Genomic DNA, 16,738 nt, shown 5'->3' with positions numbered 1-16,738 from the left:
AGATTATGACAACAGATAGTCAGCCCTAAACCTATTACTTGACTCAAAATTACATTTAAATTTGAGTCCAATAATAGTTTTAAGGCTGACAATCGTTTGTCATAATCCGAAACGAACATGGCCTAAATCAGAACAAATAGTTCCAAATTTCTAAGAGGACCCGCCAACGATTGAAGCATATATCAGTTTCTGAGAACATTTAAATTCCTAATGCCTTGAACGACTAGGAATTTAAATGTTCATATGAGGTGGATCAGGGGTCCTTACATTCCATCTATTATAACATTTAATTATTCTGAGGTGGCTGTTCTCACGCAAAATAGATGGACTGCCTTGGATCATGCGTCCATACACAAACATTTGATTCATCTGAGGTGGCTGTTCTCACGCAAAATAGATGGACTGCCTTGGATCACGGGTCTATACACAAACATTTGATTCATCTGAGCCGTAGCGAAAGCGAGTCTTCATAGGGCAATTGTCACTGCTTATGGACCTGAACCTGGGTGGTCTATCCATGACTAGGATGAAGCTTGGGTGAAACTAAGTGGAGGTCCAGATCGACTAATGTTGAAGAATCAGCGGATGAGTTGTGGTAAGGGGTGATATGCCACTCTAACCCAGAGCTAGCTGGTTCTCCCCGAAATGTGGCTTTTCTCACGCAAAAATCAGCCGTGAAATGCCTTTACACGAAATTCCCTAGCAAATTCGTTTTTATATTTGGAGGAAAATCTATAGCACCACACCCACTATCTGGATGAAAAAGGAGAAAAAAAGAAAGAAAAATAAACAAAAAAAAAGTAGGAACAATGATATCCTTTGCTAAGGCCCTGTTTGTTTAAGATTATGGCAACAGATTGAGAGTCCAAAACCAATTACTCAACTTATAATTTTGAGTCCTATAATTGGTTTTGGACTCACAATCGGTTGCCATAATCTTAAACGAGCAGGGCCTTAGAAACCTATTATTTTAGGTTATTGCTATTTGCACAATTATGTTTTGATAATAGGGCAAACTCATCTTGTTTTACACTTTTTAATTGGCTGTTGAGAGCTTTTTTGGGAATTATAATAGCCTCTCACAACTGGGTAGGCAATGCACAGCATGGTGAATTGGCCTCATTATCAAAATGTAGTGGTTTTATAAAAAAGAAATGATATTTTTTTTTGATGCCATAGGGTATCCCCACCCCACCTCGATTATTTGATGTTTTTTAAAAAAAAAAAAGAAAAAAAGAAAAAAAAAGAAATGATATTTGCACTCCCTAAAATGAATAATGACGCTTTCCGTTTTGGGATTTGTTCAGGACCATCACAGAAGGCATTTCGCGGAGCAGGTTTTGCATGAGAGTGCAGCCACATAGGACCACTTTTCAATTGATATTTGTCTTATTAAATCATCTTATTATAGTATTGGAAGTGAAATGTTCGTCCCCATTTCTTCTTCCCTGGGCCACCCCTCTGGTGTATTTATGAGTTTACGACTTATGACTACTCTTTTTCCACTAACAGAGAGTGGCCCGAAAAAAGGAGGCGAATATATTATTTCCCGGATAAGGGGCCCAATACGAGTGAAAAAAGCCATCAATGGCGATTTGCAGAACTAGGGCTTTCAGAGCCATTACAACATTAAAATCGTATCTCTTTTACTCTCCTTTTCAATTATCTTCAGTACGTAGATGCTCTTCAACCATCGTTCAATCTAATCTAGAGGTGAATTTCCATTTTTTTCAACTAGATCAGTACAAAACAAACCCTAGTTGTTCTCTGCAATTAAAATTCGAGATTTTTTCCCTTAATTTAGATAAAAAAAAGGATGTAGAATTATGCTCTGGATTTCTGATTTTGAGTGAATGTGTTGATTTTATGCGTTATTTTTCCTGGTTTGATTAATATAATACAAATCCTATTTTCCCGGTTTAATATTGATGTAGGCCTAATTTAGCTCATCTAAGCATGATTATGTGATGGTGATACTCCTCGGATTTTGAACTAGTCATGTGAAGGGGCCGTAATTAGAGGAAGATTGCCATACACTTAATTACTTTGGACAAGCATGGCACTACACAATGGTGCACACGTTTGATAATCGGAACCGTTGATCAAATTGGCCACCTCTGGTAACACTGTGGGTCTAAGTCTCACGCTGAACGGATAACTCATCTATTAGATCAAGGTTAATGGGCTTGAAAATTTTAAGATTCAAAAGTCTAAAAGGTCCTCCCAATGAACTATCAATGCCCTTAAAAATAGAGAGCACAATCCTGATCATGACAGAGGAGGATAAGGGGAAGACCTAATTCATCATTCCATGGGGTACATTTTTTCTACCGTGTCATGCCATTTGACCTGAATGCAGGTCCCTACGAAAATCAATCATTAAACTCTTCATGTCCTAAAAATGCCCTTATCATTGTGTGAATGGATGCAGTGGATTGGTCTCATGGTGGCTGACCAAGTCAATAGCCCCGATCATTTGCTAGTAGACATTGCAATGGACCATGCTGTCCAAATTAATCTAGGCGTGGTGCTACCATAAATTTTTTCTTTAGATGAATTAGCCATAGTTTAGCTCTACAAGTGTGTATGTTGTTTTTGCATGGAGATATGGATATCAATGTGCGTGATTCCCTTTGCTTTGATCTGCAGAATACAAACAACCCTCATGTTTTTTAACTAACATTTGAGAAGTTGGCCTTAATACAGCTCGACAATTGCAGTTACATTTTAGAATTTTTGTTTTGGATGAATATATATATATATATATATAACGCCTCCCATTCGTCTAAATGTTTGGGTCCCGCTAAAGCGCACCAATGGTAGGCGTTATAAGAACTTAAGCGCACCAAAAAATGGCACCTCTCTCTCTCTATGTTATATATATATATATTTTATATATATATATGTATATATGTATGTGGATTCTTTGGTTCGGTAAGTTTACTACAAATCCGAGTTCTTCTCTATAACTAAAATCAGTGGAATATCCCCAATTTGCTTTAACAAATGAATAATTATGTTCTAGACTTTTGATTTTGGAAGAAGCTAATGATGTCATGCTGTAACTATGGGGTGATCATCATTCAAAAAAAAAGCTGAGAATGCAATGTAGATTTTCTTTGGTTTGATCAGAAGAATACAAAACCAGCTTCTTACCTTTAAAACAAGCCTAGTTATTTTCTTCAACAAATGTTAGAGTTAGCTCTTAGCCCAAAAATGCATATTCACATTGAATGATATTGATGTGGATACTGAAATTGATGTATTAGGGCTTCTGTTGCTAGGTTAGCCTTTTTCAAGATAATTAAGGGTTTTTTAGTTAATAAGGGTTCTTTGCATAATCATCCTTCTCTGTTTAGTAGGGAAATTTTAAATGTTTAATTCCACTTCATTTTTTCTCTTATGAAATTATGGTTTTTCAATGTTTTAATTTTGTTGATTCATTGCAGAGGGTTGGATTCATAGGGCTTGGGAACATGGGTTTCCATATGGCGAATAATCTAATTAATGCGGGATACAATGTTGTCGTCCATGACATGTAATGTACCCCAATTCTTTTATCTTGTGAAGATGCTTATGGGTGTCAGGTTATTTATTAACTTTTGAGTTACTATATCATTATTCTTGTACTTTAAAATTTATGATTTGATTTTTGAGCTACATATTTGAAATGCTTTTTATTTATCTATTTCAATGAATGGATCTAATAATATATTTAAAAGGGCAATGAGCAGATGATTTTTTTGGAGTCTGTTTATATAAATAAAATACCATCGAATAGCCTTTTTGCATACAGAACTGTTAACTAATTTTGCATTCTGGATTGTTATTAGTATTTGATGAGAAATAAGAAGCTAACTCCAAACCTGATTGTTTGAAAATAATACATTTTGAGCCACGGGCGACTAGGGTTGATTTTGGAATGCGGATGAAGTTTATTAGGTGATCATCATGAAGACCATATGGTCTTTAATTTTGTAATGAGTTATTATACTTCATTCAGCAACCTGTCATACTTTGAAATTGAGACTTTGGGTGGTTTTTAGTAATCAGAATGCCATGAAGAAGTTCTCAGAGAAGGGAATTCCCACAAAAGAAACACCTTTTGATGTCGCCGAATCAAGTGATGTTATAATTACAATGCTACCTTCATCCTCCCATGTGAGTTTTCTATGAATCTAGTAGCTCTTTTCTTTCTTTTAATAGATCAATTCACCAGTTGTTATTTCCTTGGGTTTTCAATGGTGCCTTTTAGAAATTGGTTTCAACTTATACATATCTTTGATGTTGCTCTGTTTTATTTTATTGCTTTGTTTTTTTTTCGTTCTATAGTCCCTAAAATTTTGTAGTCATGAATGATACTTGGAGTTTTCTAGGAATTGCTGCCTAATGCATCTTAATTTCTATAAAATAGCCAACTTGAAAAAAAAAAAAAAAAAACTACTTCAGTTTGTTCAATGTTAAACATTTATGCAGCCCACATATTGGGATTTGAATAAGGATTTCTATCTAATTCACCTTAATTTCTATAAACCACCTATTTTAGTTCCTTACTTCCTTCAAAGTTTAACATGAATTGATTTCCTTTCAACTTTATTTATTCAACCCTTCCATGATCAGGCTTTAGATTTCCCCATAACTACTGCTGAAAATATGGTAAGAGTTTCTATCCAGCTGAAATTTATTCCGAGCTACAAGATGTGCATTGGTATGCTTATTGCAACAGAAGTCAACTTCATGGAAGACGATCTCTGTCTTTCGAAACCTTTCATATGACATGTGAATTATAGTCATTTCATTCCACTATATTCATCGTATGGTTGAGCTCTTGATAGAGAAAACCACAATTTCATAATTTACATCTGTTTGTACTCTATCTCGAGTAAAAAGATGATGTGTTTGCCTTTTCAAGTCGCATTAATTGCTTGTGCATGATATCCACATCCTCCTTAATTTCTTATCTGTTTGTCAATTACAGACTGCTAAAGAGCTAGGGATAGCCTGGAAAGGACACACCAAGAAAGTATAATCTTCTGCATAAAGAGGAACAATTCTAACATAAAAGTGCTCTTTTATATAAGCGGTTTATTAATGTCAATGTTCAAAAGCCTAATGTTTTTTCTCTTGGAATAGCAATAAAAAGTTTATTAAAAAAGAAAAATAAATACACTAGGCTTGAGCTTGTCCTACATAAGAGTAGTCACTAGACTCACTACCTGCGCCTCTCTCCTCCTCTCCCTAATAATTAGCCATCCTAGGAAAACGAGAAAAAGATACATGCATATCCCTACAACTACATACAATTTTATTTGTAATATGGGCTAATCTCTTGACGGACCACTACTCCTGCTCGCCACCCACCCAATGTAGTTCACTGAATCACCTTCCAGCCAAAGTGTTCCCCTGAACTCCCTTTTGAATAGTTTAATCCCCATTAAAAGAAATTTAGCCTTGGCCTCATTAAGATTCGTTTTTCCTATCGAGCCCGAGTAGGACAAAAGAATATTGTTTTTTCATTGCTAAATATGCCTCCAATACTTGTTGGACATGGGTTTCCCAATGAACAGCCATTCTGATTTTAACCTTCATTGCTTGAAGAGGGGAGGAATCTATCTTGCCTTCTTCTCGCTCAACCTTATTTCCTTAGTCATTTACTCATTTCCAACTTCTAAAAAAATCTCGAGTAGCCACTCCCCCAAAGTCCTTCCTAGCAAGAGCACGACAGTTAAAAGTAACTTTATTCCAAGCATCATCCCTCTGAAATGCTCCTCTCTATCATCAAATTTCAATTGATTCCTTTTATCCAAATGATATATGAATCTCTTCATGTACACCACATCACCTTGTCTTTGTCCCCAAAATGCCGACATTTCCACTTTTCTATGAGATCTCCAATTGATTTAGGGAGAACCCTCGTGATCCCAAACCATTTGAGGACTGCACCCGAAACTATAGCCAACCAGCAATAGAGAAAAATGTTGTACATCGTTCCTCCTCCATCTTGCAATGAAGACATTTATCCGACGAGGTACCTTCAGCACAAAAGGACACAGAAGTTTATTAAGTGATGCCCTTCTCTTATAAAGCATTTGGGCTGAATAGTTTTCTTTCCACTTTAGTTTTTTCCTTTTGTTGATTATGGTGTTCATACTGTTGCAGTAAGTATTTGGTGTGACCCTTCTTCAGTATTGGAGGGATTCCCCATGCGGTTTAGGCTTTTAGATCTCAAAGGATGTTCGGAACCCATTGTTGATATTCATTAAAAAATACTCTGTAGTTTTCAAAAATGTTGTTGCCCTGCATTTATAAACTGGCCAAGAGACCACGTGATAGCCTCCATTGTACTGTAATTGTTACCTCCTGGGCTTCATCCAGTATCTTAGTTGGAAGACGGTCTTTGTTTTGCAACCGTGTGGTTGTGAGTTCAAGCCATCTCTCTCTCTCTCTCTCTCTCTCTCTCTCTCTCTCTCTCTCTCTCTCTCTCTCTCTCTCTCTCTCTCTCTCTCTCCAAAAGTTAAGAAAGTAACATTTTGATGCCCACCAACGGAGAGCTGAAGTTTGAGTTTTGAAGGGAATTGTGTTATTTATCAGTCCTGTGTGGTAGGATGAGTTCCAACAATAATGGAGGTTTCTATTTTTATATCGGGACAATCACCCTTTCTTTTCGCCTTCTGTAGATAGGAAAAGAAACAACTTTTCTTGGAATTGAATTCTGAATATGCGAATTTTTTGGAGATCTAGAACAGGCTCACTTGATAGAAATATGAGAAATTGCTGTGCTTTGCTTGTTTTATTTTCCCCCATTTTTACGGTTGAGTCTGTTGTCTTTTCTATTTTTTGCTCTTTTTTTTCTTCTTAAAATGGCCTTATTGTTGTTGAAGTGAATATCATATTGATTGTGCTTTGCCTTGTGATAAGATTTTCAAGAGATGGTAAATAGATACTAGTGCTCACGCAACTGCCACAAACTTCTAATTCCTTTGTTATACACATGGGAAAAATTACTCGCCATAGAATAAGATGATTCCGGTTTGTATACCGTGATACTCCTAATATAACTCCTACAATGCTGTTCTCTACTTTTCTCCATAAAATTAATATATTACAGTACGGCAGTACCCATTACATTGTATACCATCCTCATAATATAAGTACTACAACAGCTTCCGCATTTTTTTATGTAATTCATGATATGCAATAAGACCTCTTAGTTTTCTATTTTTCACCATAAAATTAGTATATTACATTATGTCCCCAATACATTTTTAAGTATTCCTGCAGGTGTTGGATGTGTACACTGGAGAAAATGGTGTGCTTCATGGAGGGAATCTTATAAGGCCATGGTTATTTATAGACTCTTCTACAGTGGATCCAATGACACCTAGAATGCTTTCTGCGGCTATTTCTAAATGTGTCCTGAAAGAAAAGAAAGGTTTTGCATAACAGAGCAAATTCCTCACTGAAACTTATTTGTAGTTAATGTTGGTATTTACCAGTAATATGTTGTAGTTAATGTTGGTATTTACCAGTAATATGTTATTTATGCTTGATTATTGTGTAACTATAATGCAAACAAAAAGGAGAAAAGGGAGCTTGAGACAACATGCTTACTGATAAGACTTATTAGATCATATCCTGATACAAAATTTCTGTAATGAAAAACTAGGGAAGTGATTTGTTGTTCTTTCAAGAAGGGAAAATGTTATGCTAGCATGTAAAATTTAAAGTTAGTCTTGGCTGTGCAAAACTTGTTAAGTGATTTATGTGTTCTTTCAAGGAGGGAAACATTATGCTAGCATGTAACATTTAAAGTTAATCAAGACGGGAAAACATTATTCTTCATCGATGGCAGACACTTTGGCAAAGGATGGTGTAAGACGACCAAGTGTGGAAATATTCTTCATCGAGGACTCGGGGATTTCTTAAGATCTATTATGATTGTTTTTGTACATTCACAGGGACAGCTTGTCCCGTGTGTTAATATGTAAATTTTGTACTTATGAATTGAAGTTGTTACCTTTTTTTAAAAAAAAAGACGGGAAAACATTATACTAGCATGTAACATTTAAAGTTAGACTTGGCTGTGCCTGTGGTAGTGATATGATGTGTTTGGTTGATCATAGAATATTAAAATTTGTTGTTTATATTCTTATTAACGCAATATTTGCTTTCTTCGTGTGGGGAAATTCATATATGGCCTGGTGTGAAATGCAAATTCTCTTCTCAGTTAACTGTTGCTTGTTTTAATGCTATTTTTACAAATCCTTGTTATTTAATTATTAATTTATTTTAATAAAAAAAAAGGAGAGGAAGAAGAAGAAGACTATGAAATGGCTAACAGATTTAGTGCAATATTTGACCGAAGAACTTCATATTTGACCTGGTGTAAAATGGAAATGTTCTCCTTCTGTCTATTGATGCTACATGGATTCTCTGTGTTGGATCTGGTAGCATTCCTTAGTATCCTTCGTTGTCTTTCAAAAAAAAAAAAAAAATGAAAGATAGCAGAACTAATTATATATACATGACTACTCTGTTCATATTATCACACGTTTATTTATTTATTTTTGTTTGATCTGAAATTATGCACAATGTTCATAAGTTCCAGTTTCCAATCATTTACCTTAGGAGATTTTATCTAGGTTATGTGAACAGTCCTGTAATGTTGGATGCCCCTGTCTCTGGAGGTGTTCTTGGTGCAGAAGCCGGGACTCTCACTTTCATGGTATTTTCTTCTTCAAACTTTCTATGATTTTAATTGATGTATTGTGTTTCCATTCGAGTTCTATATAGAATATAATGTGTCATTTAGGTTGGTGGCTTAGAGGAGGCTTATCTGGCTGCAAAATCCTTATTTCTTGCAATGGGCAAATTCACAATCTACTGTGGTGGAAATGGCAATGGCGCAGTAAGTTTCCTCCCCAAAGCCTTTAATTTTATTTCTGCATGTTTTGATTTTTTTATATTCAGGATATGAAAACAATGATGGCTATAGCGCATTTACGATATTCTACCCAAGGATTTAAATCTTGGGAGTTTGGTATGGGCTTGTTCGGTTCCAGAAACAATGTGTATATTGCTATTGTTCAATAATGTGTGAAAACTTTTTGGGTTGAAAAAACTCCTACAGGATCACTTCCGCTTTAGAGCCAACAGACAATGCTTTGATCCATGTTGTTTTCTAGATCTGGAATCCAGCAGCCCCAAATATCTTCATCCCTCCGCTTTAAAGAAGTGACTTGAAAAATAAATGAAAAAATGGGATTGAAGAATTTTTTACAGTTCATGTATTCCACATGTGTGTATCATTTGGATGATTTATGTGCCATTTGCCTAATGTGAATTTGTATGTTCTGGTACAAAGTGATGGATGGTTAGTTTTGGATTATACTCAACGTGGTTTGTATGATGAATTGCAATCTTGCGGATACTCTTGTTGTTTGTAACAAAAAAATTGATGCTTGAGATGGGAAGAACATTAAGGATCCACATACTTGTAGAAGTATGGTAGAGCCATGTAGTATCTTTCATCACCAGGCTAGATATTACATTTGCTGTAAATCAAGTATGTCAACATTTACATTACCCTCGAGGAGAACACTTAACATGCATTATTTAAAACTTATTTTCAGATATCTTGGGAGGTATAGAAGACTGTGGACTGTTTTACAAAACCAGTCAATATAAAAGACAAAATCAGCCAAGATAAGAGAGCTGGGATTTGTGGTCATATGCACTTTGGGTTGATGATCTTGAAACTTGAAGATCCATTACATGCTACTGCCTATTGATGAATGATTGCTCAATCTCTCGGAGCAACAAAAAGCAAAAGACAGTAACCTACTGAGTGTAGAGCGATGGACACCTAATGCAGAAACTCCATCTCAAATCAGACACACATTTGGTTTGTGACAACCAAAGTGACATCAAAGTGTCACATAACCCAGTCTTCCATGCTAGGACTAGGCTCATTGAGATTCACCGAGACCACTTCATTCAATCTGATCTTGGTCGGCCTTTCACCCCTTCCCACTAGTCATCCTCGTATTTTTCCACTTACGTAAGTTCAGTCTACCAATGAATGGTAAACTTTGCCAGTCTTTGCCTTCGACCTGACTACGAGAGAACACACAGTCAAGCCAAGTCCTTAACAGGCCGGATTTCCATCTCCCCTAATCTATTCCCTGCTTTACCTAAGATCAATTGAACTATAAAGAATTTCAAACAATTCATTCATGAGAAAGTAGAATGTGGTAAAGTGCTTCCTTGCTTTGGTACAGGTCATGAATAAATATTGCTGGTGTTATCACCCAGGGATCGTCTTCATCACTTGGTAAATAAGCTTAACAGGTGTAATGACCATGCTAGCTTTGGGTGGAGTATTGGAATTGGTCTAAATGCATGTCAGGGGTATTTTTATCATTTGAACCGATTTTTTGAAAAGGGAAAAATTGGTCGAAATGACCAAAATACCCCTGACATGCATTTCAACCATTTCCAACACTCCCTCAAGCAAACATGGTCATCTGCACATGTTTAGCTTGTTTACTGAGTGAAGATTTTTTATATATATATATATATATATCAATGTATTATCTACTTTATATTATTATTGAATGCAAGGAACTGACTATCTTCTATCATGACAAAGTTATCTTGGAGGAACCAATGTAAAAAAATTGAAACAAAGTCGTTGCTTAGTCCCTTAATACAATTGTTTCTTTTTTATAGGAACCATTCACTTGTCTTTTTCTTTTTTTTATTTCATAAAAAGGAAGTTGTAAGTGTTTTATGTAGGATGTCACATGGCCATAAAAAAAAGTAGGATATCACATGGTTGCATTAAAGCAAATTGGTTGTGTCATGATCTGTCTTGATTGTATCTTGCTTCTTTTCTTGCTTCTGGAATAATTCTTGAGTCAACATTATAAAATTCTCCTTATGAGTCTTATATAGTATCTTGCATTTGGGTCTTGTTACCAGACTTGTGAACATGATTATACATTTTATTGTTTCTAATGGTGTAGGTTTCTCTATAGCTTATACCATTTTTTAACCCATCTGTGAAATTTGATAATCAACAAAACATATTAGCTGTCATTGCTGACTATGCCGTACATTTGGCCTGGTTACATTATACAGGCAGCAAAGATTTGCAATAATTTGGCAATGGCTGTAAGCATGCTGGGGGTTTCAGAAGCTTTCGCTCTTGGTCAATCTCTGGGAATTACAGCAAAAACACTAACAAATATATTCAACTCTTCTAGTGCTCGTTGTTGGAGTAGGTAACACATACTACCTTCTTTCCAAGAAAATTACCATAGTATGCTGTCATTTCAAGAAAAATGACAATCTTATTAAACATTTTTTAACAGAAATCCACATGAACTTTAAAATTGCTTTTCTGCCCTCACTTAATTTGTGATAGGATACTTAGCCTGGTTGGTTGAATAGAACCATTATAGATGTGTCTGACCTCAGAAGGATTGGTTTTTGCCTCAGGTCGTCAGGCTATGATCTAACAATCCTATGCAATGAACATGGATATTTCATTAAATTGTTGATATAATTTAAGCATCTTGTCAATATTTGTTTGTTTTTCCCTTTCCTACATGATAATTACCAAATAGGGGAAGCCTCAGGATGCTATAGAAGTGCTAGCGTTTGGACTTCCATCTTCTCAATTAGCATGAGCAGAACTTTCAGCAATTAGTCAGGTGAAAATCCTTTTCGCCTTGGCGAACGGATGAAAACGGTTGACTTATGTGTATTAGAATTTCTGAGAATGGAAAAAACAACCCTTTCAGTTTAGACTTTAGATAGCATTAGAATCTCTGAAAATGGAAAAACAACCTTTCAGTTTAGATTTTGTAGTGTGCGCACACTCAGGCACAACAATTGGCCATCATTTTATGTATAAGTGCAATTTGCATTTGGTGCTCTACTTGAAAATCTGGAATGGCTATCTGGTGCAAGCCTAGGGTTCAGAAGTCAATTCTGGGAACTTTGGAGCATTAATATGGTTTCTAGTTTAATATGGGCAGCAAATAAGTATAAAAGGGTAAATGAAGTATTTATGTGCATTTACAAATTTTCTTCGAGCTGATTGGCCTTCTTCAAAATGGATGGCTTGAACTTGCATCTGCTCAACTATGATGATCTTAACCGGCCGTGACATTTATGGGTGTATTAAAGTGGTGTTGTCCTTGAGTGAGTGTGTGTGGAGGGGATTTTTTTTTTTTTTTTTTGGGGGGGGGGGGGGGGGGGGGGGCGCTCCATCCCACTGCTTAATCCCAAAAAAGTACTTTCTTCTCAACCCCACAGCTAGATCCTGAAATGTACTTTGTTTTTTTTTCTGGTTCTAAACATAGAAAGGTATAAAAAGAATGGCACATATATGCTGTCATCACTCTAGGATACATATTGTATTCTGGGAACACAGTGCATTTTGGTAGTTTCTATAAAACAAAAGGTCTTCTTTTATGATTTGTTTGCAATTTTAGCAAAGAAAAAAAAATCATCCGTCTGCCAATAAATGTTCATTACGACTAAATTTATTGAAGTAAAGGCATCTTACATTTTTCATATGGAAAATGATTTGGGGATACCCAGAGAGGCCGGTGTCCTGCTAACACTCCTCTTTTCATACAGCTACCCGAGTTTGCCCTTAAATGCCATATCAGAAGCTCATTTTCTCCTCTTCTTAAGGGATTTGATTTATCCAATCAGTATAATTAGATTGACAATTTAAATTGATTTCCTTGATTCCATTCATCTGTTAAAATGTGGCAGTGACAGTTACAATCCAGTTCCAGGAGTGATGGAAGGGGTGCCTTCTACTAGGAATTATGATGGTGGCTTTTCATCTAAGCTTATGGTATGTGGTTCAGCGTCATTCACTTTTCATTAATCTTTCTTGCTTTCTTTTTCATTCAAGTTTCCAGAAGGGTCAGTTGAATAGAGCAAATAATTTTCTTAGGGTTCTGTTTCTTTTGACCTAAAATGGGCGCAAAACAAATTTTATGTCCATTTTCCCTAGAACGGATATGATTATTATCAAATATATAACCTTTTTCCCCTAGAAGAACTATATATGGTAACTATAATAGTATAATACAGTTGGTGGGAAAAACAAATACCAACGCAAATGATGAAAATACCTAGAATGGAATTGATTCTATCAAATATCAATATGATAGTATAATACACATACACATTATGCATCATTACATGGGTATTCTGCATTTTGCCCTATGAGGGCACAACAGTATGGAGCAATCTCAATTATTACATGAGCACATGAACAAAGAAAATGTGTTAAAAAGAGTGACTTCTTCAAATGTTACATAATCATTAGCTTACAGTTGGCATGAGGCTTTAATGCTTTGGACTTTGTAAGATCAACCTGACCTATCTAAGTGGCGATCTTTTCTCATCAATCTTTTCTTGGTAGTTTTCCATCCACAGTCTGTGGAACTAGAACTTTCGAAAAGAACTTCACAATATGCTGTTTGTACATAGTGAATTGTTATATCCATTTTACTAGCATATTAGGACATGCATGTACATATTAATGCATGTCCAACATATCAGGGAATTGATATCTGCAGTCCCTTACTTTAATAATGGCACTCCTCTCTTCAGTGTGCATTTTTCTAATTAGCTGATAATGGGTGTTACAATTCTCCAAAAAACTATCAACGATCAATCTAAAAATGTCTAATAAAGTAAGGGAAATGATTTCAGCGCTCCAATGTTTTGATAAATATGCGCCCACTTGTTTGTCGTGTGGTATTTAAAGGGCTTTAAGAGCTTTTTGAGAACCGTAATATCCTCTGACATCCCTTTAAATACTACACGACAAACAAGTGGAGCACATGTTTATCAAAACACTAGAGCGCAGAAATCATTTCCCTAAAGTAATCAAAACAAGGGAATATGGATATCATTTCCCATGTGTTATTGGAACCTTTGGTTCTCTTTACTTTATAGTTTTTCTCATATGATGCAGGCTAAAGACTTGCAACTTGCCTCAGCATCAGCCACAGACGTCAATTTCAAGTGTCCATTTACTTCTCAAGCACGAGATATGTACGCCTTCTCTATCATTCTCAAATGAATTGAACTTCAGGGAACTTTTTTTTTCTTTTTGTTTTTTACATTCTAGCTTATGACATTCGCCAATACGCAAATGGTGTGGTGCAGATACATGGAGCTATGCAAGGAGGGTCTTGAATCCAAAGACTTCTCTTGTGTTTTCCGCCACTATTACTCTGGCAAGGATGAGGATTCTCCAATGGGCGGCCCAGTGCGAGAGGCTCCCGCCATTGCGGGGTCTGAGGAGGGCTAGATGTACGCAGCCTCACCCATGCTTTGCAGGGAGGCTGTTTCCGTGTCTCGAACCCGTGACCACCAGGTCACAATGGAGCAACCTTACTGTTGTGCCAAGGCTCGCCCTCTTGGAAACTCCTGGAAATCAAGCAGGTACTTCTGTTTCACAACTTGTACTAGGTCACCATGGAAAGGATAATCACAAACTTTGAATTGTAAGTTATTAATTAAGTTCTTAGCGTAAGATATGGGGAGCTATACAATCTAACTGAGTAAAGCTTGAGACTTGCTCTACCAAAACGCATGGCTGAGATGGAAAGTTCATTTGATTGGTCCCAATGTGGATGAACTAAGGCCAAAAAATCTCACAGATTGGACAATTGGAAAGGAATATGGCCAAATGGTCCACAATCAATGGGAGAAAATCCACAGCAGTTTGCTCAAGCGTCATATGCTTCCTCTTTTAAGGTGTGATTTACATTTCTCTATTCATAGTACTGGTCAAATGCACATGCCATGAATGTGAACAGTATTTGTGGATAGAATGATATTTTTTAAGAACTATTAGTTTTGTAATTATACTGGTAATAATGTTGTATAATTTAAGAACTACTATCTTTTTGGATGTTGATTCATCAAATTAATTCATAGAATTTATTCTGTATTAATAATAAAGCCTGCTTGAGGTGGGGTTCAGCCTCTAGCTCAATTGGTAAAGACAATGTTCTTCAACCCAGAGGTGGTGGGGGGTTCAATACCAGCTTACCTACCATTAATAGAGCCTGCTTGAGGTTCTCTTCCCCAATCTGTATTGAAAAGTTCATGAACCTACACAGCAGTAATGATAAAGAAACGAAATGACATTTCCACTCCTCTTTGTTTTTTCCATGAAATGATTGCATTTCCCCCACATTTGTTTGTCGTTTCCTTAAAATGAAGTCACTTTGCACAAAAGACAAATAAAAGGGGGTGGAAATGCTGGGAAAGAGGGTGGTAGTATTATTATTTTCTGATGAAAATGACAAAAAAGAAAACTAAAAACATGGCAATCATACTCCACATGGGCGTACTCTTGGCTTGGCTCTCTTTTTCTGAGGAAACTGTAGCAGTCGCTCCACGAATATCATTCCAACAAAAAAATCATGCTCCCATTGTTGGTGACGAACTCTTATTGGTTAATAATTCTAGCTCTCTAACTAATGGCATTAAATGCAAATTGTTCTCCCCTCTCAGTTCAACTCTTCATTTCTATTGGATGTATATCTTGGGTGTGGTTCATCAGATTTTACTTGGCCATTTGTGTGATAATTTCTCTTACTTTTTTTCTTTTTTTTGGGTGGGGGGAGGTGATATCATTTCCATATTTTTCGTTATATAAGTTTTCCAAATGGTATTTTCTATGCAATTTCACATAAAGCCATTTCGCGGCTCACTTTTGCAAGAGAGAACACCCACTTCAGATGAACTAAATGACTACGACAGAATCTGCTAAAAAGTATGACTACGACAGAATCTGCTAAAAAGTAAGCCTATGCGGCTGTTCTCTCCTGCAAAAGTGATCCGCCAAATTGCCTAGCAAATCTCTTTCCAAATTATCTTATCTTTTTTTGTTTTAAAAAAAAAAAAAAGATATAAGAGAATTCTAATGTTAATGCTGAAGTGCTCTTGGCTAAGATTTCTTCTTGGAAAATCATTTAGAATTTTCCACAAGTATTATTTTTAGCAATTTTATAACAATTTGTCAGCCTTAAATTAAATGCCCATTTAGAAAACCAATTTTGATTTATAGCTTCAATTCAAATAAGCTTGTCCTAATTATTTTATTTTATTTTATTTTTGAAAATACGGCAAGAAAAAATTTAGTATTTCCAGGATTTTAGATTTTTTGGCATTTTCTTAAATTTCAATTAATTATGTTAATAATGTTTTATACCAATTAAAAGCCCAGCTGCCAAATGCCTACTGCAATGGTCTTTCCGCAGGATACCGGTTTCTTAACAGTGTGGACACAAGCACGTTGAGTAACCATGAAAAAAATATTCCATGGAATATTCTTGGGGTCAGTTTTGAGAGATGGGCACAGTGAGAGAGACTTGAGAGGGTGGGAGTAAGGGGGGCTTGAAAAGCCCATAAACATAGGGGGGAAAATAAACCCAATTTGAAGTAATGAATTTTTTTTTTTTACTGTTTTTCAGGGATTTCTCAAGCTCTCTTCGTGCTCTCCACTTATATAGGGAATCATGTCTCCCACGCTTTCAATGTTCTTTTACAATTGGGCTCTTTTTCCATGAAATGATTTTTCATGGTTGCCAAAACAGTTTTTATTTTCTTACCAAAGGAATAACTTCTAACTGAAATAAGGACTCAGCCAATAAAAGGAGTCTGACTCAGGGCAGTCAAAAATTGG

The 16,738-nt window shown here is 36.0% G+C and overlaps 1 protein-coding gene across 2 annotated transcripts; it reads left to right on the top strand.

The window, feature by feature from the left end:
* The first annotated feature begins 1,488 nt into the window (after window positions 1-1,488).
* LOC143884288 (6-phosphogluconate dehydrogenase family protein) lies at window positions 1,489-14,908 on the top strand. 2 transcript variants are annotated; one of them, XM_077387764.1, is made up of 10 exons: window positions 1,489-1,713; window positions 3,450-3,538; window positions 4,047-4,161; window positions 7,282-7,432; window positions 8,643-8,725; window positions 8,813-8,908; window positions 11,143-11,285; window positions 12,793-12,877; window positions 14,012-14,091; window positions 14,206-14,908. In XM_077387764.1, the coding sequence occupies exons 1-10, from the start codon at window positions 1,588-1,590 to the stop codon at window positions 14,348-14,350; spliced, it is 1,113 nt and encodes a 370-aa protein (XP_077243879.1). In that variant the 5' UTR covers window positions 1,489-1,587; the 3' UTR covers window positions 14,351-14,908. The 2 variants fall into 2 exon arrangements, with proteins under 2 accessions (XP_077243879.1, XP_077243880.1); XM_077387765.1 differs by lacking the exons at window positions 1,489-1,713; window positions 3,450-3,538 and adding an exon at window positions 3,556-3,942.
* The last annotated feature ends 1,830 nt before the right edge of the window (window positions 14,909-16,738 follow it).

This window comes from Tasmannia lanceolata, unplaced genomic scaffold (genome assembly GCF_043159265.1).
Source record: "Tasmannia lanceolata isolate RefF3 unplaced genomic scaffold, GAP_Taslan_0.1 ptg000008l, whole genome shotgun sequence".
NCBI classification, from domain to species: Eukaryota; Viridiplantae; Streptophyta; class Magnoliopsida; order Canellales; family Winteraceae; genus Tasmannia; species Tasmannia lanceolata.
Note: the sequence above shows the minus strand (reverse complement) of the source record. Positions and strands in the feature narration are given on the sequence as shown.